The sequence below is a fragment of the Schistocerca gregaria genome, chromosome X (genome assembly GCF_023897955.1).
Source record: "Schistocerca gregaria isolate iqSchGreg1 chromosome X, iqSchGreg1.2, whole genome shotgun sequence".
Lineage (NCBI taxonomy): Eukaryota > Metazoa > Arthropoda > Insecta > Orthoptera > Acrididae > Schistocerca > Schistocerca gregaria.
The window spans coordinates 601,171,386-601,193,971 of record NC_064931.1 but is presented as its reverse complement, the minus strand read 5'-3'; the positions used below and the strand labels follow the sequence as shown (position 1 = coordinate 601,193,971).

The following is a 22,586-nucleotide window of genomic DNA, read 5'->3' as shown; positions in this document are numbered from 1 at the left end:
TTGTGACGAGCCAGTTGCTCGGCCACCATTGACCAGACGTTTTCAATTGGTGAGAGATCTGGTGAATGTGCTGGCCAGGGCAGCAGTCGAGCATTTTCTGTATCCACAAAGGCCTGTACAGGACGTGCAGCATGCGATCGTGCATTGTCCTCCTGAAATGTAGGGTTTCGCAGGGATCGAATGAAGGGTAGAGCCACGGGTCGTAACACATCTGAAATGTGACGTCCACTGTTCAAAGTGCCGTCACCGAGATGTGTAACCAATGGCACCCCATACCATCACGCCGGGTGATAAGCCCGTATGGCGATGACGAATACACGCTTCCAATGAGTGTTCACCGCGATGTCGCCAAACACGGATGCTACCATCATGATGCTGTAAACACAACCTGGATTCATCCGAAAAAATGACGTTTTGCCATTCGTGCACCCAGGTTCTGAGTACACCATCGCAGGCGCTCCTGTCTGTGATGCAGCGTCAAGGGTAACCGCATCCATGGTCTCGGAGCTGATAGTCCATGCTGCTGCAAACGTCGTCGAACTGTTCGTGCAAATGGTTGCTGTCTTGCAAACGTCCCCATCTGTTGACTCAGGGATCGAGACGTGGCTGCACGATCCGTTACAGCCATGCGGATAAGATGCCTGTCATCTCGACTGCTAGTGATACGAGGCCGTCGGGATCCAGCACGGCGTTCCGTATTACACTCATGTACCCACCGATTCCATATTCTGCTAACAGTAATTGGCTCTCGACCAACGCGAGCAGCAGTGTCGCGATACGATAAACCGCAATCGCGATAGGCTACAATCCGACCTTTATCAAAGTGGGAAACGTGATGGTACGCATTTCTCCTTCTTACACGAGGCATCACAACCACGTTTCACCAGGCAAAGCCTGTCAACTGCTGTTTGTGTATGAGAAATCGGTTGGAAACTTTCCACATGTCAGCACGTTGTAGGTGTTGCCACCGGCGCCAACCATGTGTGAATGCTCTGAAAAGTTGATCATTTGCATATCACAGCATCTTCTTCCTGTCGGTTAATTTTCGCGTCTGTAGCACGTCATCTTCGTGGTGTAGCAATTTTAATGGCCAGTAGTGTAGTAATATAGATAGCTCAGTGTCTGCCTGTGCCACTTGCCTCAAGTTGTATCATCTCACGCCATTACGCTCGTACTCACTTTCATAATGTACCACAAAATAAAAACAACGAAATATACTAACTGTTTCTTCACCACAATAACTTGGGTACGCATCAGATTGTTAAAAGACGGTAGAGTATCAGTACACGTCGGGCCATAATATTTGTTATTGTGTTTACTTTGTAATGTACATCTGTAGTTAAATTCAGTGTTGAAATTAGAACTTGTTGAGACAGCCATTATGAAGAACATATCTTGAGCAAAATAGGACGGCACTGCGGTTTTGCAGAAATCAGCACGCAGCTTCGGAACTACTGTAGTGGCCGTTGCCAGGACAATGTTACTTTCAAGATTTCGGCTGCGTCTGCTGAAGACGTTGCTTCCAAATAAGACTATATTGATACCTCGCTGGAACCGTTTCTAAGCAGGTTCTCAGGGGATTCGGTAAGTTGAATGGTAGTAGCCAAAGGTCGGCTGTCACTAGTGTTCGAATCTATAATCTGGTCTATACTTCCTGTTTTTTTTAAAAAAATATTGTGGATGCTTATTTTGTTTCTTTAATTGATACAGAAATTATCAGGGTGAAGAAGTAGATTATAAACGGAACAATATTTAGTAACAAGGATAACAGTGGAAAGCCGGCCGCGGTGGTCTCGCGGTTCTAGGCGCGCAGTCCGGAACCGTGCGACTGCTACGGTCGCAGGTTCGAATCCTGCCTCGGGCATGGATGTGTGTGATGTCCTTAGGTTAGTTAGGTTTAAGTAGTTCTAAGTTCTAGGGGACTGATGACCACAGCAGTTGAGTCCTATAGTGCTCAGAGCCATTTGAACAGTGGAAATTGCCGCAAGTAATAAACTTGGCAGAGCACAATCTTCAGCAATAATCACGAGTGTTAAGTTAGATTTAGACATGAATTTTTCGTACCTGAACTTGCTCAGTTCAATTACCAGGGTGGGATGCGAATAAAAGTTAGTGTGGGGAACCAATTGTTATTACTGAGTGGTGTCGCACATTTCGTTGAACACAGATCTCGCGCAGACCACGAAGTGCGACGTCTCTAACGACTTATTTCAGCTTTCTGTGGAAGCGCTGCCTTGTTTTGACTCCAAAAATTCCCCGCTTATGATAGAAACGTCTCCTGCGAGACTGACTGAGGTACTGCAGCATTTGAGACACTGCACTCATCTTCGGCAGGCGTGTTCCCAATTTAGTTGTTCCGTGCTTTTCAGTTACCACATTACGATGATGCTGGGACTGTTTATTTGTAAAAGTCACCAGAGATTTCTTGTAGCAGTCTTCAATTAGACCTCGTCGTTTGACGGATGGTTGCTTTGAAAGGGCGCCACCGACTTCCTTCCACATCCTTCCCTAAGTCCGACAGGACAGATGACCTCACTGTTTGGTGCCCTTACCCGAATCAGTCACTCAACCATCCAACAACCTAATGGTTAATAGAGACTGTGGGACAATTAGCTATTTCCTTCTGATTTTTCCTGCGGAAGACTACTGTCAGTAATCTAATTAATCGTTTCCCCTACATATTCCGCACCAATGCAGAAGACAGAGCAGTGACGTCGGTTGCAGTTCGAGATGCGTGTCCAAATAATGTGTTCAATCAGCAGACGAGGAACTAATCAGTTCCCTGGGCCTTGCAGGAAAAGGAAAGCAAACGATAAGTTAAGGAACTTAAGTGGCGTTATTGCCACAACGTCATCCCAGTACAGGCAACGCCGTTCTCCAGCTATATGGAATTCGTGTTCCACAAATTATCATCCGACTGGCAATGTAAGGTATTCACTCAGTTTGATCAGAACGTTTCCAGGTTCAGCCTCAGCCACGAGAACAAAATCTGTAGTTCGTACGTGGTCGAATCCAGGAATAGGACATGTTCTGAGGCATCAAGGGATCACCAAATTAGTATTGGAGGGCAGCGTGGAGGGTAAAAATCGTAGAGGGAGACCAAGAGATGAATTTTATGAAACTATTCAGATCTTTTTTCAAACTGTACAGAGAATTATTTTATGCTTGAACTAGACATTTCTTATGTTTCGATTTAGCATTAATTCATAGCTCTAGTGCTTCATAAGGTTCTGAAGTACAATACGAGGACTGAATAGTTTTCATTTCAAGCGATATGTGTACACTAGATTTTGTGATTCAGGTAAAGCATTCATATTATGAGCATTGGAAAATATCCACGTACGGTCACTTACAGAATACACTGCATCTGAGTCCAGTGACTCGATACGATGCACGTACCTTATTGTAGATAGATTTTGCAGCAAGAAGATTCCAGACGTAGCACTGGACATGCTCTGGGTGATATCAGGCTGTGTATTCGATGGTATAAACTGCTGGCATAAGATATCAATGCCATAGAAAGTATTTAGGGAGTTCGAATTCGGTAAGATTCCAGGAGCCCGTAACTTAATGTTTCGTCAGAAGTTTCACAGAAGTTATGTTGTGCCAGAGTAAATTTTCAACTTTGTTATTGAGAAATGGAATCGTCAGGGATACACTAAACCCATTCATCACTGTGGCAGGTCTAACAAGGTAACTAATCGTGACCAATGAACTCTATACAAGCTGTGCAAACGGTGAAACATCCTAGCAAACTATTTCGGAGTTCAGCTAATAAGACCCATGTATCTGTTTAAGAAGCACTGGAATAATATTTAAAGAATGTCACCCTACACTATGTGATCAAAAGTATACGGACACCCCAAAAACATGCGTTTTTATTATTAGTTGCATTGTGCTGCCACCTACTGCCAGGTACTCCATATCAGCGACTTCAGCAGTCATTAGACATCGTCAGAGACCAGAACGGGGCGTTTCGCGGAACTCACGGACTTCGAGCATGGTCAGGTGAATGGGGTGTCACTTGTCATACGTCTGCACGCGAGCTGTTCCACACTCCGAAACATCCCTAGGTCCACTGTTCCCGATGTGGTAGTAAAGTGGAAACGTCAAGGGACACGTCCAGCACAAAAGCGTACAGGCTGACTTCGTCTGTTGACATACAGAGACCGCCGACAGTTGAAGAGGGTCGTAATATGTAATAGGCAGACACCTATCCAGACAATCACACAGGAATTCCAAACTGCAAGTGCTATGACAGTTAGACGTGTGGTGAGAAAACTTGGATTTCACGGCCGAGGGCCTACTCATAAGCCACACATCACGCCGGTAAACGCCAAACGACGCCTCGCTTGATGTAAGGAGCGTAAACATTGGACGATTGAACAGTAGCAAAAAGTTGTGTGGAGTGACGAATTACGGTAGAAAATGTGGCAATCCGATGGCAGGGTGTAGGTATGGTGAATGCCCAGTAAACTTCATCTGCCAGCGTGTGTAGTGCCAACAGTAAAATTCGGAGGCGGTAGTGTTATGGTGAGGTCCTGTTTTTCATGGAGGGGGCTTGCACCTCTTGTTTTGGGTGGCTATATCACAGCACAGGCCTACATTGTTAATTTAGCACCTTCTTGCTTCCCACTGTTGAGGAGCAGTTCGGGGATGATGATTGCATCTTTCAACACGATCGAGCACCTGTTCATAATGCACGGACTGTGGCGGAGCGGTTACACGACAATAGCATCCTTGTAATGGACTGGGCTGCACATAGTCCTGAGCCGAACCCCATAGAACAACTTTAGGATGTTTTGGAACGCCGGCTCTGTGCCAGGGCTCACCGACATCGATACGTCGCCTCAGTGCAGCACTCCGTGATAAATGGGCTGCCATTCCCCAAGAAACCTTCCAGCACCTGACTAAACCTATGCCTGCGAGAGTGGAAGCTGTCATCATGGCTAAGGATGGGCCAACACCATACTGAATTCCAGTATTACCGATGGAGAGCGCTACGAACCTGCAAGTCATTTTCAGCCAGGTGTCCGGATACTTTTGATCACATAGTGTATATAAGTGCCTGCACTCAGACATGTGGGCAGCTGGTAGATGCTTGCAGAACGGTATTTAGCTGAGTAAGTTGTGGTGGCATAAAGTTACAGCAGGAATTCGGAACTGTTTCTTCAGAACAGATTCATACAGTTTTGATCGATGACAAACCGAAGGCAAGTAGTCAAGAAAACATTTGACACAATAACATACTTGTATGTAACATCACCTTCAAAACGAACCTTTTGCGTATCAGCATGATACTCCCGCTTTACACAATAAGTTAGGACAAAAAGGTGCCATCAAGTGGATTTGATGTACAAAGCCCTAACCTGAAAGACGCTGGACGTCTTGAAGATGTCCAATCAGTACACTGGTTTCGCACCAAATACATTCGCCCAGTAGCCCGACTAGAACGAGTCACTACGTCTTTTGACGAGAGGAAATTAATTACTTCTCAGTATATCATAAATTAGTGGACAATTACATTAATAATAGCGACAGGAGATCATTCACATTGTCACATTGAAAGGTCTTTGTTGGATTCCTTTCACGTTAATTTCTTAAATCTGTTGTCATTTACGGCATAAATTCCACTTCTAAATTTACTGTGGTGTTTCTGACTCTATCTGGGAGGAAACTGAGCAGTGGAACGTGTTACTTTTACACATAATCAAGAACGATCTGTCACAGTACTACACTTTAAAACACAGTTTATATGTAATTCATGTCACACAGTCTCATACGGTACCTACTTCTGCTTTATTTTATGTACTGTTTGTGATAAGATACTGTCGTCCCCCGTCCCTTCTGTGTGAAAGAATGAATGAGCAAATGTATTTCTAGTTGCATGCTTGATGGTAGCAGACAAAATTGTCTGCTAGAGAACAGTAGGACCAACGCCGGAACAGGTAGCTACGGTTTCTAAAAGCAAAGAGATTTCTATTCTTGGTATGGTCCTGTCCGTCCCTTGTCATGTTGTTATAGGCAGCTGCCTCTCTGGTCACTTCCGTTTTGTATCTGTGAAGCGGTAGGGGCCCACTGCAGTCTGTCTGCGGCGAGCGTCTGAAGTGGTAAGATCTCCAGCTAAGCGCGTGTCTGCTAAGTCCGTAGGACAATGAATTTCATAAGTTCAGCCTAACTGAAAACTTAATCACCTTTATTTCAGTTCAGATCTAAAATATCTTATGTTATCTTAAATTGCAACGCAGTGTAATTAGAGTGTGAAGTTCAGAATATATTCCGGTAGTTGCTTTGTCACTACTTTGTGAGTAAAGAGGCACCACGTGTTGATGATCCGTAACTCTAAGATCATCAATCTTAAATGCGAATGTGTGAGAGATTATAACATCTCGTCTTGACAATATTTTTCAATATAGCAACTTTTCTTTATGTTCAACCCACGAGGGGTGTACTTTGTGAGACCAGTACCACGTGCTTAAACAATTGTTTGACCCATCAGGTTAATAGTAAGACGATAGTAACCAGTTCGAGGTTTATCTTTTGTAAATTGCATTTCGATGTAATTTATTTTAATTATCAAAATTATTGTGAAGTTACACTCTTTGTGTAAGCCAAGTTGACCACTTGAAGCATGTGGTGTAATCATCAAAGTAACCCTGAGCTATTCTTTTCGGGAAGATTTCACACAGACTTAGTATGAATTTAGTATACTAGTGTGTGGTAATTTCATGACGGACGGGATTGCGCTACGAACGTAACTTCTTTGGGTGAAAATTGAATTGGTTGATTGTTGTTAATTTCCTCTTGCATATGTTTCAACGTTCTTCGTGTGCTATTTTATGAATGCAATGTTGTATGCAGTCTCCCAATCTTGGCTTCATATTTGATGTGTTCCGTAAGATTACAAACTCACATTTTCACAATCCTAAATAAGGCAGCAGTTTAGTTATGAAACAAGTGTAATATGCTGAAATTTTAACGGAACAATGATCGATGTTAAAATAAATGTCCAAATATAAACTGATTTATTTCTTTTTATTTAAATTCTCTTTATATATAATCACCGGTTGTCGTAAGATGACTATTAAAAGACTGTTATTAATGTTAATCTGGTTCGGAATTTGGTAAGCTAGAATGGATACCTGGTGAAACAGTTGCTCAGTAATGCAAGGTTAACTTCCCCAGATAGCTCACAGCTTTTAACCCACGTTTATCGTCTTGAATATCAGCACCGCTTTCAGAACAACTTAATGCATCTACATTACAACATGACTGATGACCTTGGAACGAACAGTTACGGGCATGCCGAAACTTCTTGAGACAGTGTATTTGGAAGACTCTCTTCATCAGTCTAACACAAATTTGCAACTAGGTGAATTACACAGGCTCCATAGACTCAATAATGAAATAGCGATCATCATTAAGCAGCTCACTTTAGTTGAAATCCTATTCAGTAGAGAATCAAAGTGAAGTTACTGATGTTCTAACCACAATGGCTAACTGTCTGACATATCGCACTGCCTTGCAGGAAGATTCCACCCTCATACAAGTGGTAAGCATCGAAGGGCTGGTGATGAAATCAGTAGTGTGTACCTTCCACGTGGATGAAAAGTGCCAGAGGACATCACAGGAATATTGGACATTACTTACACAGGGCGTGGACAAAGTATGGAATCATCACAAGTACAAATTACCATGCCTAGTAGTGTCAGAAAACCGTCGGCATCTAAAACAGCTTCCAATCGTCTCATGATAGATAAATACAGGTCCTGTATGGTTTTCAAGAAAATCTGATACCATTCTTCTTGGAGAATAGTGGCAAGTTCAGGTAACAATGATGGAGATGGATAGCGGTCACACACCCTTCTCTAGGAAGTACACAAAAAACCTTTATAATAATGAGATCTGGTGACTGGCGACCAAGGGAAATGCGACAGTTCATCCTCGCGCTCACAAAGCCAGTCCTGTGTAAACAAGGACCCTGTCGCCTTGGAATGCAGCATCACTACTGGGGAACAACCATTGTTCCATGGGATGGACCTGATCAGCCAAAATTGTTGCATAATCCTTGGCAGTGTTGCGACCTTACAGAGCAACCAAGATTGGCATCCCAAATCATCACCGAAAGCTGGCTATGTGTCTTAGGACATAAACTCTGCCAGAAGTTGGAAAAAGAGTGAAGCAAGACTTACCCGACCAAATGACGTTCTTCCATTGCTGCATAGTCCAGGTTCTCCTGTTACGAGCACTTGCATCAGTGATGAGTGATTTTTGAATTTCAGCTCGCCCTGCGTTCCCAGCTTTTGGAACTCCCTTAGCGTCACTTTTTTGCTGACAGTGTTCGCGAGTGCGACATTCAGTTCTGCAGTGGCTTTTGCATCTGTCGCTCTCTTATTTTTCGTCACCATCTTCTTCAATGACTGTCCGCCACGATCATTCAACACACCCTTTTCCGTGTTATGACTTAGCGCATGATGTATTTTCCTTTTCCCTGTTGTTGTTGTTGTTTTTGTTGTGGTCTTCAGTCCTGAGACTGGTTTGATGCAACTCTCCATGCTACTCTATCCTGTGCAAGCTTCTTCATCTCCCAGTACCTACTGCAACCTACATCCTTCTGAATCTGCTTAGTGTAGTCATCTCTTGGTCTCCCTCTACGATTTTTACGCTCCACGCTGCCCTCCAATACTAATTTGGTGATCCCTTGATGCCTCAGAACATGTCCTACCAACCGAGCCCTTCTTCTGGTCAAGTTGTGCCACACACTTCTCTTCTCCCCAATCCGATTCAATACTTCCCTAATCTTCAGCATTCTTCTGTAGCACCACATTTCGAAAGCTTCTATTCTATTCTTGTCCAAACTATTTATCGTCCATGATTCACTTCCATACATGGCTACACTCCATACAAATACTTTCAGAAACGACTTCCTGATACATAAATCTATACTCGATGTTGTTAACAAATTTCTCTTCTTCAGAAACGCTTTCCTTGCCATTGCCAGCCTACATTTTATATCCTCTCTGCTTCGACCATCATCAGTTATTTTGATCCCCAAATAGCAAAACTCCTTTACTACTTTAAATGTCTCATTTCCTAATATAATTCCCTCAGCATCACCCGACTTAATTCGACTACATTCCATTATCCTCGTTTTGCTTTTGTTGATGGTCTTCTTATATCCTCCTTTCAAGACACTATCCATTCCGTTCAACTGCTCTTCCAAGTCCTTTGCTGTCTCTGACAGAATTACGATGTCATCGGCGAACCTCAAGTTTTTTATTTCTATGCGATGTGAATCTTAGATATAATGCCTCATGAAACACCAAGCCCTTCAGCTACCTTGGTTACGGAAGTACCCCATACGAGCATCAACGATTTGCCCAGGTTCGGATTCACTTAGTCCGACATAATGCACTGACAGTTACACAGAACACTGTTCTTACTGCGACTGCCACTTGAGACGCATTAGAGACATTGCGCAGGTACTGTCCATGGTCAAATAAAACAGCGCAACTTGTAAGACTGTCTAGCATCTGCATTTATGTTCAAGCATACATTTCTCGCAGTGTTTCCCCTATATTTGTCCAGTCCCTGTACAATATGAACATCGTAATGTTACTCAACTGCTTATAGCCGGTTTACATCTTCTTCATCCCCGGGTTCCCGAGTTCGATTCCCGGCGGGGTCAGGGATTTTCTCGGCCTCGTGGTGACTGGGTGTTATGTGCTGTCCTTAGGTTAGTTAGGTTTAAGTAGTTCCAAGTTCTAGGGGACTGATGACCAGAGATGTTAAGTCCCATAGTGCTCAGAGCCATTTGAAACATCTTCTTCATCGTTCTGTTCATGCATACGAAACAAATTTTCTTCATTTTTGGCTGACTGCATTTCAGTGCACAACGCGTGGTGCATAATCTGCAGCAAATCTGACTGCTTCCTAGGCAAAGTGTTATTTGGTTACTTCTTCTGAAGAATTGGCTCAAATGGCTCTGAGCACTATGGGACTTAACTTCCGAGGTCATCAGTCCCCTAGAACTTAGAACTACTTAAACGTAACTAACCTAAGGACATCACACACATCCATGCCCGAGGCAGGATTCGAACCTGCGACCGTAGCGGTCGCGCGGTAACCAGACTGTAGCGCCTAGAACCGTTCGGCCACCCCGGCTGGCTAGGAATGAAATGTTGTACTACACTCCCCCTTGGAGTGACGTAAAATTACTAGAGGTTGTCTCTTGGTTCTAGATTGGTCAAGCTGGAACTGAAATAGGGGAGGCCTTTTGTGGGGTTTCATGTCAAACCAAATGTTTTACTCCCAACGATTGTCAACAAAAACCAGGGGTGCATTTATTGTTGTTCTGTCCACACTTTCACGAGGGATAATTTGAAGGCAGTCTAGCACTAGCAGACGCCGCTACAGTTAACGGCTTTTAATGGGGAACCAGAGGTTGCTTACTAACAAAACGAGATGACTCTGTTTTTTTTTTTCATCAGAATGTGGCGCTGTGTGTGTTCGTATTACCGGATTGTGATAGAAGTGCGGACACGAAACGTGGCAGTCCGCCGAGAGCGTAAACAGACAGGAAGTTGCTTCCCCGGAGGGGTGTGGAGCGCTGCGGGGGAACCAGCCCCACATCCCAGGGGGCCAACGTCCTTGTTCTCTGCTCCCACGAAAGTAGAACTGACGAGTTACAGGAGCCGCCAATACCCACTGATGTTAAGTTAGTACTCGAATGTCATGGCCTGGAGTTGAAAGAGAGTATTCCAGTCAACATTGTCAAAAGCTTTCTCTAAGTCTACAAATGCTAGAAACGTAGGTTTGCCTTTCCGTAATCTTTCTTCTAAGATAAGTCTTAAGGTCAGTATTGCCTCACGTGTTCCAGTATTTCTACGGAATCCAAACTGATCTTCCCCGAGGTCGGCTTCTACTAGTTTTTCCATTCGTCTGTAAAGAATTCGAGTTAGTATTTTGCAGCTGTGGCTTATTAAACTGATTGTTCGGTAATTTTCACATCTGTCAACACCTGCTTTCTTTGGGATTGGAATTATTATATTCTTCTTGAAGTCTGAGGGTATTTCGCCTGTTTCATACATCTTGCTCACCAGATGGTAGAGTTTTGTCAGGACTGGCTCTCCCAAGGGTGTTAGTAGTTCCAATGGAATGTTGTCTACTCCGGGGGCTTTGTTTCGACTCAGGTATTTTAGTGCTCTGTCAAACTCTTCACGCAGTATCGTATCTCCCATTTCATCTTCATCTACATCCTCTTCCACTTCCATAATATTGTCCTGAAGTACATCGCCCTTGTATAGACCCTCTATATACTCCTTCCACCTTTCTGCTTTCCCTTCTTTGGTTAGAACTGGGTTTCCATCTGAGCTCTTGAGATTCATACAAGTGGTTCCCTTTTCTCCAAAGGTCTCTTTAATTTTCCTGTAGCCAGTATCTATCTTACCCCTTGTGAGATAAGCCTCTACATCCTTACATTTGTCCTCTAGCCATCCCTGCTTGGCCATTTTGCACTTCCTGACGATCTCATTTTTGAGACGTTTGTATTCCTTTTTGCCTGCTTCATTTACCACATTTTTATATTTTCTCCTTTCATAAATTAAATTCAATATTTCTTCTGTTACCCAAGAAATTCTACTAGCCCTCCTATTTTTACCTACTTGATCCTCTACTGCCTTCATTACTTCATCCCCCAAAGCTACCCATTCTTCTTCTACTGTATTTCTTTCCCCCATTTCTGTCAATTGTTCCCTTATGCTCTCCCTGAAACTCTGTACAACCTCTGGTTCTTTCAGTTTATCCAGGTCCCATCTCCTTAAATTCCCACCTTTTTGCAGTTTCTTCAGTTTTAATCTACAGTTCATGACCAATAGATTGTGGTCAGAGTCCACATCTGCCCCTGGAAATGTCTTACAATTTAAAACCTGGTTCCTAAATCTCTGTCTTACCATTATATAATCTATCTGATACCTTTTAGTATCTCCAGGATTCTTCCATGTATACAACCTCCTTTCATGATTCTGAAACCAAGTGTTAGCTATGATTAAGTTGTGCTCTGTGCAAAATTCTATCAGGCGGCTTCCTCTTTCGTTTCTTAGCCCCAATCCATATTCACCTACTACGTTTCCTTCTCTCCCTTTTCCTACACTCGAATTCCAGTCACCCATGACTATTAAATTTTCGTCTTCCTTCACTATCTGAATAATTTGTTTTATTTCATCATACATTTCTTCAATTTCTTCGTCATCTGCAGAGCTAGTTGGCATATAAACTTGCACTACTGTAGTAGGTGTGGGCTTCGTATCTATCTTGGCCACAATAATGCGTTCACTATGCTGTTTGTAGTAGCTTACCCGCATTCCTATTTTCCTATTCATTATTAAACCTACTCCTGCATTACCCCTATTTGATTTTGTGTTTATAACCCTGTAGTCACCTGACCAGAAGTCTTGTTCCTCCTGCCACCGAACTTCACTAATTCCCACTATATCTAACTTTATCCTATCCATTTCCCTTTTTAAATTTTCTAACCTATCTGCTCGATTAAGGGATCTGACATTCCACGCTCCGATCCGTAGAACGCGTTTTCTTTCTCATGATAACGACATCCTCTTGAGTAGTCCCCGCCTGGAGATCCGAATGGGGGACTATTTTACCTCCGGAATATTTTACCCAAGAGGACGCCATCATCATTTAATCATACAGTAAAGCTGCATGCCCTCGGGAAAAATTACGGCCGTAGTTTCCCCCTTGCTTTCAGCCGTTCGCAGTACCAGCACAGCAAGGCCGTTTTGGTTATTGTTACAAGGCCAGATCAGTCAATCATCCAGACTGTTGCCCTTGCAACTACTGAAAAGGCTGCTGCCCCTCTTCAGGAACCACACGTTTGTCTGGCCTCTCAACAGATACCCCTCCGTTGTGGTTGTACCTACGGTACGGCTATCTGTATCGCTGAGGCACGCAAGCCTCCCCACCAACGACAAGGTCCATGGTTCATGGGGAGGGGGGGGGGGGGAAGACTACCATAGCACCACTTACCACTTAATTATGGATTTCTGAACGACCGGATAGATGACGTGATGTTGACACGCTCTGTTTCTTTAATAGACTTCTTAGTCACTGGTGTCCTAAACATCGATCCCCATATACCAAATACCTAAGATTCCATAACTGAAATACTAGATATGTTACGCACACAATCTTAGTTGTACTTATGCACACCACCAAATCTTTCTCCTTCATGACAGCCTTACGCAAAGCAACTCTGCATTCAAGAAGAGATGAAAGCTTTATCTGATATAGGTGTAGCTTCCCTTCCGGTGACACGGGAGCAAAGGTCCACTATTTTCTCAGGGCTGGCCGGCCATAGTGGCCGTGCGGTTCTAGGCGCTACAGTCTGGAGCCGAGCGACCGCTACGGTCGCAGGTTCGAATCCTGCCTCGGGCATGGATGTGTGTGATGTCCTTAGGTTAGTTAGGTTTAATTAGTTCTAAGTTCTAGGTGACTGATGACCTCAGAAGTTAAGTCGCGTAGTGCTCAGAGCCATTGGAACCATTTTCTCAGGGCTGGCGGGAGGGAAAGCGACACTTTGTGAGCGGCTCAGTGGTTGAGGTGTGCCAGGAACGTTGGTGCTTCCTCTAACAGTCAATTATTGAGACATAAGACACTTAAAACAAAGTAATACAGCGTGTTTTAACTCCCTCAATTCCCCGCGGCTGCGGAGCGGCGGAGTCATAGCGTACAGATTCCAGTGACGGCTCGTGTTGCAACGGCGCGTCGGCGGGGTAATCTACCCTTTAGTACAGTGCACGTGACACTGCGGTGACGGCGCGGTCTTCTCCTTGTGAACTCGTTCGTTGCGTTATTAACAAGCGGCTACAGCGTGGCGCGGAGTGCTCCGTCCCGGATCGAACCAGCGACCCTCAAGTTTGGCGTCTTCTGGCGGAGTTCATCAACCTTTAGGTTCACCGGTGACCCATTTTGTGAGGCCCCAGTCCCTTCGTCCTCACGAGCCGCCTGGGTAAGTACCACACGAACTTCTTTCTGGTAACATCTGGAATGGCATCTTCTGCGTTGCCCTATTATTGCGACATCATCTGTGGAGCAGCGTAGCGGCTAAGTTGTTGGAGCGAAGTATGACATCCGCTGAGTGACCGTTCGTCCGTCCGTGCAAGCGACATTTCTTCGTGTCTTCTTTCTCCCCTCGAAGGACCTCTTCACAGGACCCCCCCCCCCCCCCCCACGCCACGTTGTCGGAGGCATTTATTCGGTGTTTTTGCCAATGTCGCGAAGTTTCTAGGGCGGCGACTGACTCTTCGGTCGTTGATCTATGCTCCTCACATTGGGCGAGAACGTGACCAATGGCGACACATGTGCAGGCTTTCCTTGTTAGACTGGTGCCGCTTCCGAATATTGTGGCTGAACGTGTCAGTCTTTACGATGTTCACTTAACCTATAATTAGTCTTTACGTACTTTTCTGCTTTGAACATCCATAAATAACACAAGTATTATACACCCAACACATCCCAGAGGTTTTAGTTCCGTCGAACAGTGAACCACTATCTGTTTCATTGTCAACACTATCCATGGTTTTCTCATGTCTATCAGTTAACTTCTTTCTATCGCATCTGGTAGCCTTACAATATTAATTTTCGCTCTTCCTTTGACAAATTAAGCTTTCCACATTTGATTCCTTCAGTACTCCTACCATATATTTGTTCATGTCATTACCCACACGCGACATACAATTTGCTTAGCATACTCTCACCAATAATTACATTTAAATTCAATATATTCATAACTATATAAATTATAATATAATAATAATAATAATAATAATAATAATAATAATAATAATAATAATAATAATAATAATAATAATAATAATAATAATAATAAATGCCTGAAGTGATAATTTTGCAACATGAAGTCACCCAAGTAATTAATTCTACTCACAATTGGAAAGCCCCTGGAAAAGATAAAATAGCAAATTTCTGGCTAAAGAAGTTCACCTCAACACATTCACATCTAACTAAATTATTTAACAGTTACATTGCAGACCCATACACATTCCCTGATACACTTACACATGGAATAACTTATGTGAAACCTAAAGATCAAGCAGACACAGCAAAACCAGCTAAATATCGCCCCATAACATGCCTACCAACAATATACAAAATATTAACTTCAGTCATTACACAGAAATTAATGACACATACAACGCAGAACAAAATTATAAATGAAGAACAAAAAGGCTGCTGCAAAGGAGCACGAGGATGTGAAGAGCAGCTGATAATAGATGCAGAGGTGACATATCAAGCTAAAACTACACAAAGGTCGCTACACTACGCATACATGATTACCGAAAAGCTTTTGATAGTGTACCCCACTCAAGGTTACTACAAATATTGGAAATATACAAAGTAGACCCTACATTGATACAGTTCCTAAACAAAGTAATGAAAAATTGGAAAACCACACTTAATAAAGAAAAAAATTCAAATAATATCACATCACAGCCAATACAGATTAAGCGTGGAATATGCCAAGGAGACTCATTAAGTCCTTTCTGGTTCTGCCTTGCTCTGAATCCACTACCCAACATGCTAAATAATACAAATTATGGATACAATATTACTGGAACATACCCACACAAAATCACACATTTGCTATACATGGATGATCTAAAACTACTGGCAGCAACAAATCAACAACTCAACCAATTAATAAAGATAACAAAAGTATTCAGCAATGATATAAATATGGCTTTTGGAACAGACAAATGTAAGAAAAATAGCATAGTCAAGGGAAAACACACTAAACAAGAAGATTACATAGTGGATAACCACAACGACTGCATAGAAGCGATAGAAAAAACAGATGCCTATAAATATCTAGGATACAGACAAAAAATAGGAATAGATAATACAATTATTAAAGAAGAACTAAAAGAAAAATATAGACAAAGACTAACAAAAATACTGAAAACAGAATTGACAGCAAGAAATAAGACAAAAGCTATAAATACTTATGCTATACCAAATTGACCAATTCATTTGGAGTAGTGAAATGGAGTAACACAGACCTAGAAGCACTCAATACACTTACACGATCACAATGCCACAAATATAGAATACATCACATACATTCAGCAACAGAAAGATTCAAATTAAGCGGAAAGGAAGGAAGAAGGGGATTTATCGACGTAAAAAACCTACATTATGGACAGGTAGACAATTTAAGAAAATTCTTTATAGAAGGAGCAGAAACTAGCAAAATACACAAAGCAATCACTCATATAAATACATCGGCTACACCATTGCACTTTCATAACCACTTCTACAACCCTTTAAATCACATAATATCAACAGATAAAAAGAAAGTAAATTGGAAAAAGAAAACACTACATGGCAAGCACCCGTATCATCTAACACAGCCACACATCGATCAAGACGCATCCAACACATGGCTAAAAAAAAGTAATATATACAGTGAGACGGAAGGATTCATGATTGCAATACAGGATCAAACAATGAACACGAGATATTACAGCAAGCATATTATTAAAGATCCCACTACCACAACAGATAAATGCAGACTTTGCAAACAACAAATAGAAACAGTAGATCACATCACAAGCGGATGTACAATACTAGCAAATACAGAATACCCCAGAAGACATGACAATGTAGCAAGAATAATACATCAATAGCTTGCCTTACAACGTAAACTTATAAAACAACACGCTCCCACATACAAGTATGCACCACAAAATGTACTGGAGAATGATGACTACAAATTATACTGGAACAGAACCATTATAACAGATAAAACAACACCACATAACAAACCTGACATCATACTCACCAATAAAAAGAAATTAACACAACTAATCGAAATATCCATACCCAATACAACAAATATACAAAAGAAAACAGGAGAAAAAATTGAAAAAGACATCCAACTGGCTGAGGAAGTCAAGGACATGTGGCATCAGGATAAAGTTGACATTGTACCAATTATACTATCAACTACAGGAGTCATACCACACAATATCCACCAGTACATCAATGCAATACAGCTACATCCAAACTTATATATACAACTACAGAAATCCGTAATTGATACATGTTCAATGACCCGAATGTTCCTAAATGCAATATAACATATACCGTACAGTTAAAAGGAAGTCACGCTTGATCAAGGTCCGCGTCACTTTCCATTTTTGACCAGACATAACGTCTGAGAAAAGAAAGAATAATAATAATAAGTTAGATGTAAGACAGGGCCTAATCTTGCCCGGTGATAGATGCAACAAAAAAAGAAACCGTAATCTGGGAAATTTCCGCTTCTAAGCTCTGAAGAAGGGCAATATATCCGTAATACCTTACTTAAATCGTGGGTAGGAGGAGTTGCGTGGTATTGGAGAAAACTGTAGATCTTGCACGTGCATCTATAGAGATCGTTATGTTGAAGCTGATATATTTTCTTGTGCATTATTGCAAGAGGATACAGAAGTAATAATTCTATAGTTTTTCCTTGGCTGTCTCAGTCAAAACCGATTTATTGACAAGCACCGTACTCTCGGCCTTGGCCACGTTATCAGTCAAGACCTGCGATACACACGGAAATTCCTTAACACCGTGAATCGAACAGATTGTATAGAAAATATGATACTGTCTGTATGTGAATTTCGTGTATTTGCGGTTTGTTCAAATTCCTGACAGATATAGTCTTTATTGTACATCAGTATGAACTTTGAGTTTGTTTTTTAATCTGCGTTGTGCGCATGTACCTGTCTATCCATCTAAACTGTACGCAACGTAATTAGGAGTTTGACAGCAGTTAATAATATTCGGAAGCCCTCCGTCACTCTGAGTGCCATAGATTATGCACTTGGACAGTAGCATAGCCAGCCACAGGACTCGTTGCTTAAAAAAAAAAAAAAAAAAAAAAAATTTCTTCCCAGCTAAATGTAAACTCAGCTGCACTTGATAACTGTGAAGTGGGTGACATGACGAGGGTTAATTAGCAGATGTGGAACTCTTTTTGTGTACAGCATCTTGTCATCTGACAGACATGCTACTGGAGACAGTTCCTCTGGAATCCTTTGCAGCCTCCTTGGTACACGAGTTATATCTACTAACAAATCTTCCTATGAATCTTAGTCTAGCACCTGCTTTCGCAACAACTACGTGTACCCAGCTTCAGCCACTGTAGGCCGTGAATATAAATATTTCACTGTTGTCTCTTCGCATTAGGTGGAGTCAAATAGTATCAAACTTCTCCCGTATTCACGGGCAGTACATGACATCTGCGTATGAGCCCTGTGCCAAGATTTGCAATAAAGACTGATTACCTACTAATCTTCCTGTATTTCGGGAAAAATTTTCTTTCTACCCTGCCTGCAGTGTCGTCTTTTAGGTCTCTCCTACCAATGTTAACCAGTAAACCTGTTGCGTATATGGTTTTGGTAACAATTCTATCACAATTCAAGATATTGAAGCCGTTATTTTAGTGCCTAGCTGTGTCCCCATTGATTGTTCCCTCATTGAGAAAGATGCATTGGGGTCTGTCTGCTAGCAACTGCTCACTCCATGTATATCATCTACTATTTCAGTTACTAAGCGACAATCTAGATCTGCATCACCTGTAAACCTGAGCACTGCCACTTGTTGTTCCCTTTTGGACTCGGCGAGTACGACGACCTGAGTTTTGAAAGATTGTAATACGTGAGATTATAGTTTTTCGTCCTAAAGGAAAAAAGTTTTCGATAATGTTACAGTAATTCGATGTAAGAGACATAGTAATGTAATTTTACGGTCTGTCGGGGCCTTGCTGTTATGACAATAGTGCTTGTATATGGGAGCAGGAGGGTTGAAAGTAGACCATTCTGATTTAATATTTTTTGTGGTTTCCGTAAGTCAGTTGACATGTTTTCCCGGAAACATATCGTTCCTATTCTTTTATCCTTCCTGTCCGATCTGTACTCCTGCTCCGTCCCTAACTTTCTGCCCTCGAGACCTCAAGCTTTTTGCTAAAGTCTGAAACCAGTAGTCAGAGAAAACTCCTGAGATGCTCAGAGAGTCAACAATGTGTGTTATTACACATTGCAACGTAGAATCCATTCATTGTGTACTAAATATATATAGCAAAATTAAGTGCATAAGCTTCCATGATCAGTGGTAATTTCAGTAAAATCCTTCTGCGTATTATGCTACATAATTTTTTGTAACACTGAAAGCGACTATAAAGACTTTTCGGCTATATTTGCTATGATCGACTTCGCGCTGAAATGCTGAAAATACTGTTGAAACTTATTTTTTTCAGTTGGTATTAGTGCTACAAAAATCTCGCAACTAATACCCAAAAGAAATTTTACTCAAATATATAAATTATTTGCCTAGCTACGGGTGATGTCGGATAGCGTTCGTGAATAACTTTGAACCTGAAAAGAGAAGGGACGAATCTGTTCCAAGAAGTGCCTATTTGTTGTGGTTGCGTTTTTTTAAATATTTGAAATACTGTCAAGACACAATAAATGTTTAATTTTAAAATTTTCCTTCTTCTACAGGATAAATGGAAACATGATCCCTTTGGGGCAGAAAAGGATAAGGATGGAAACATTTATGCTCGAGGCTCACAAGATATGAAGTGTGTGGGAATACAGTATCTGGAAGCAATTCGCAGACTGAAGAAAAAAAATGTCAGACTTCTGAGAACTATACACGTGTCATTTGTTCCAGGTAAGGCAATAGTGTGCGCTCTCTCTATCTGTGATTCATGGTTGTAATTTCCTTGTAGAATTCTATGAGCAGACATCCTTCAACTTCATTTTCAAAGTTTTCAGTATAGTCAGACATAGAAGAAAACAATAAAACAAATATTTGTCAATGCCGCACATTTTTAGAATAGAGACTTGACCGTGTATCTGTTGATTTCTTTCTAACGATAAGTTGTTTTCCAGATGAAGAAATAGGAGGCATCGAAGGCATGAAGAAATTTGTAACTACTCTAGATTTTCTCTCACTCAATGTTGGGTTTGCTATGGATGAGGGCATGGCAAGCCCAAATGAGGAATACGTTTTGTTTTACGGAGAGAGAAGCATATGGCGTAAGTAAGGCTTTTTAATGTCAGCGTAAAATAATCTTCGAAATAATTAATAGAAAAACCACATATTAATTTACTTTGATGCTTAATGGTATAAGAGCAACTCTGTTGCTTAATTTAAACGTTATGTTGTACTTGTGATTTGAAATACGTTAAATTTCTTACGAAATGTGGAATAGAAAAATATAACGTCTAAAACCAGTTAAGTCCAGAGACAGGCGTTACGGAGAAAAATAATTTACCATGTAGTAAAGTGTCCCTTATGCTCACTCAAATATGACATTACCTGTATTTCATCGTCATCCCTCTGCTTCTTCGTCTGCTGACCACTTTATATCTCTACTTCTTCATCCTATTTCAGTGATAAAAGTGATATGTAGCTCTTTTCTATAGGAATCAGAACATAGAGGACAATTTTTGCACCATTTTAATGGCTCAGACAGGCAGAACAACCATAACAGGGTGGTTGTAATTAAACTTTCCCTATTTGAGTCAGTGTAGATGGAAAACTACATTAAAGGGGACAAAGGTCATGGGATACCTCCTAACATCGTGTCGGACCTCCTTTTTTCCCCCGGCTTAGTGCAGCAAAAAATGTTCAGATGTGTGTGAATTCCTAAAGGACCAAACTGCTTAGGTCATCGGTCCCTAGACTTACACACTACTTAAACTATCTTATGCTAAGAAAAACACACACACACACACACACACACACACACACACACACACACACACACACATATATATATATATATATATATATATATCTGCCCGAGGGAGGACTCGAACTTACGGCGGGAGGGGCCGCGCAGTCCGTCACATGACACCTCAAACCGCGCGGCCACTCCGCGCGACGTAGTGCAGCAACTCGACGTGTAATGGACTCAACAAGTTGTTGGAAGTCCCTGCAGAAATATTGAGCCATGCTGTCTATGTGGCCGTCTATAACTGCGAAAGAGTTGCCGATGAAGGATTTTGCGCACGAACTGACCTCTCGATTATGTCCCGTAAATGTTAGATGGTATTCACGTCAGGCGATCTGGGTGATCATTCGTTCGAATTGTCCAGAATGCCCTTCAAACCATTTGCGAGCAATTGTGGCCGGTGAGATGACACATTGTCATCCATAAAAATGTCATCGTTTTTTGGGGAAGATGCAGTCCATTAACGGCTGCAAATGATCTCCAAGTAGCCGAACATAGCCATTTCCAGTCAATGATCAGTTAAGTTTGATCAGAAGACCCAGTGCATTTCATGTAACCACAGCCCACAGCAGCCCACGAAGAGCGAAAAACCCTACCTATGTGTATCCCAATGAGCGCTAATTTCCCGAGCGATTCTAGGCACTACAGTCTGGAACCGCGCGATCGCTACGGTCGCTGGTTCGAATCTTGCATCGGGCATGGATGTGTGTGATGTCCTTAGGTTAGTTAGGTTTAAGTAGTTCTAAGTTCTAGGGGACTGATGACGTCAGAAGTAAAGTCCCATAGTGCTCAGAGCCACTTGAAGCTAATTTCCCGTATCTTATCTTCGTCGTCCTTATGCGAAATGTGCGTTGGTGGCAACAGAATCCTTCTGTGGTAGCCTCAAAAGCCAATTCTCATTAGTGTTCCTCGAAAAGAACATCGTCTTCCTCCAGGGATTCCCATTCGCGTTCTCGAGTCATCCGCCCACTAATTTGGCGGGAGGCAATAGGAGCGCCTCTATAGGACTGTATTTTGTGGGAAACCTAGGTCTCCAGTGTCGTACAAGTTTGGAATGTGGTGGTCAGTATGCTGGTATTCTGTTATTGCTAACTATGTCAGCCTTTCCAGGATATTACGAAAGCACATCTCAGAACGTTTCGTTCGTAGGAGGGATGAGAGGAAACATATTGTCCAACATCCTGGTATATACCCCAACGACATTTAAGATCAGAAGACCCAGTGCATTTAATGTAACCACAGCCCACAGTATTAGGGAGCCACCATCAGCTTGCACAGTGCTTCAAATGGCTCTAACCACTATGGGACTTCACATCTGAGATCATCAGTCCCCTAGACTTAGAACTACTTAAACGTAACTAACCTAAGGACATCACACACATCCATGGCCGAGGCAGGATTCGAACCTGCGACCGTAGCAGCAGCGCGGTTCCGGACTGAAGCGCCCAGAACCGCTTGGTCACAGCGGCCGGCTGCACAGTGATTGATGACAACTTGCGGCCACGACTTCGTGGCATCTGCGCCACACTCGAGCCCTTCCACCAACTCTTACCAACTGAAATCGAGACTCATTTCACCAGGCCACGGTTTTTCAGTCGTCTAGAGTCAAACCGAGAGAGAGTCACGAGCCAAGGAGAGGCACTTCAGGCTATGTCGTGCTACTGGCACGTCTGTTGCCATGCTCATCGACGTCAAATTTTGCCGCACTGTCCTAACGGATACGTTCGTTGTACGTCCCACATTGATTTCTGCGGTTTTCACGCAA

General features: G+C 42.3%; 1 protein-coding gene across 1 annotated transcript in view; it reads left to right on the top strand.

The window, feature by feature from the left end:
* LOC126298104 (aminoacylase-1A-like) overlaps positions 1 to 22,586 on the top strand; it is a 94,273-nt gene that overhangs the window by 40,153 nt on the left and 31,534 nt on the right. The window contains exons 3-4 of the mRNA XM_049989426.1: positions 19,581 to 19,752; positions 19,974 to 20,120. Of these exons, the coding sequence (XP_049845383.1) occupies positions 19,581 to 19,752; positions 19,974 to 20,120 (319 nt within the window). The remainder of the gene's footprint in view (positions 1 to 19,580; positions 19,753 to 19,973; positions 20,121 to 22,586) is intronic.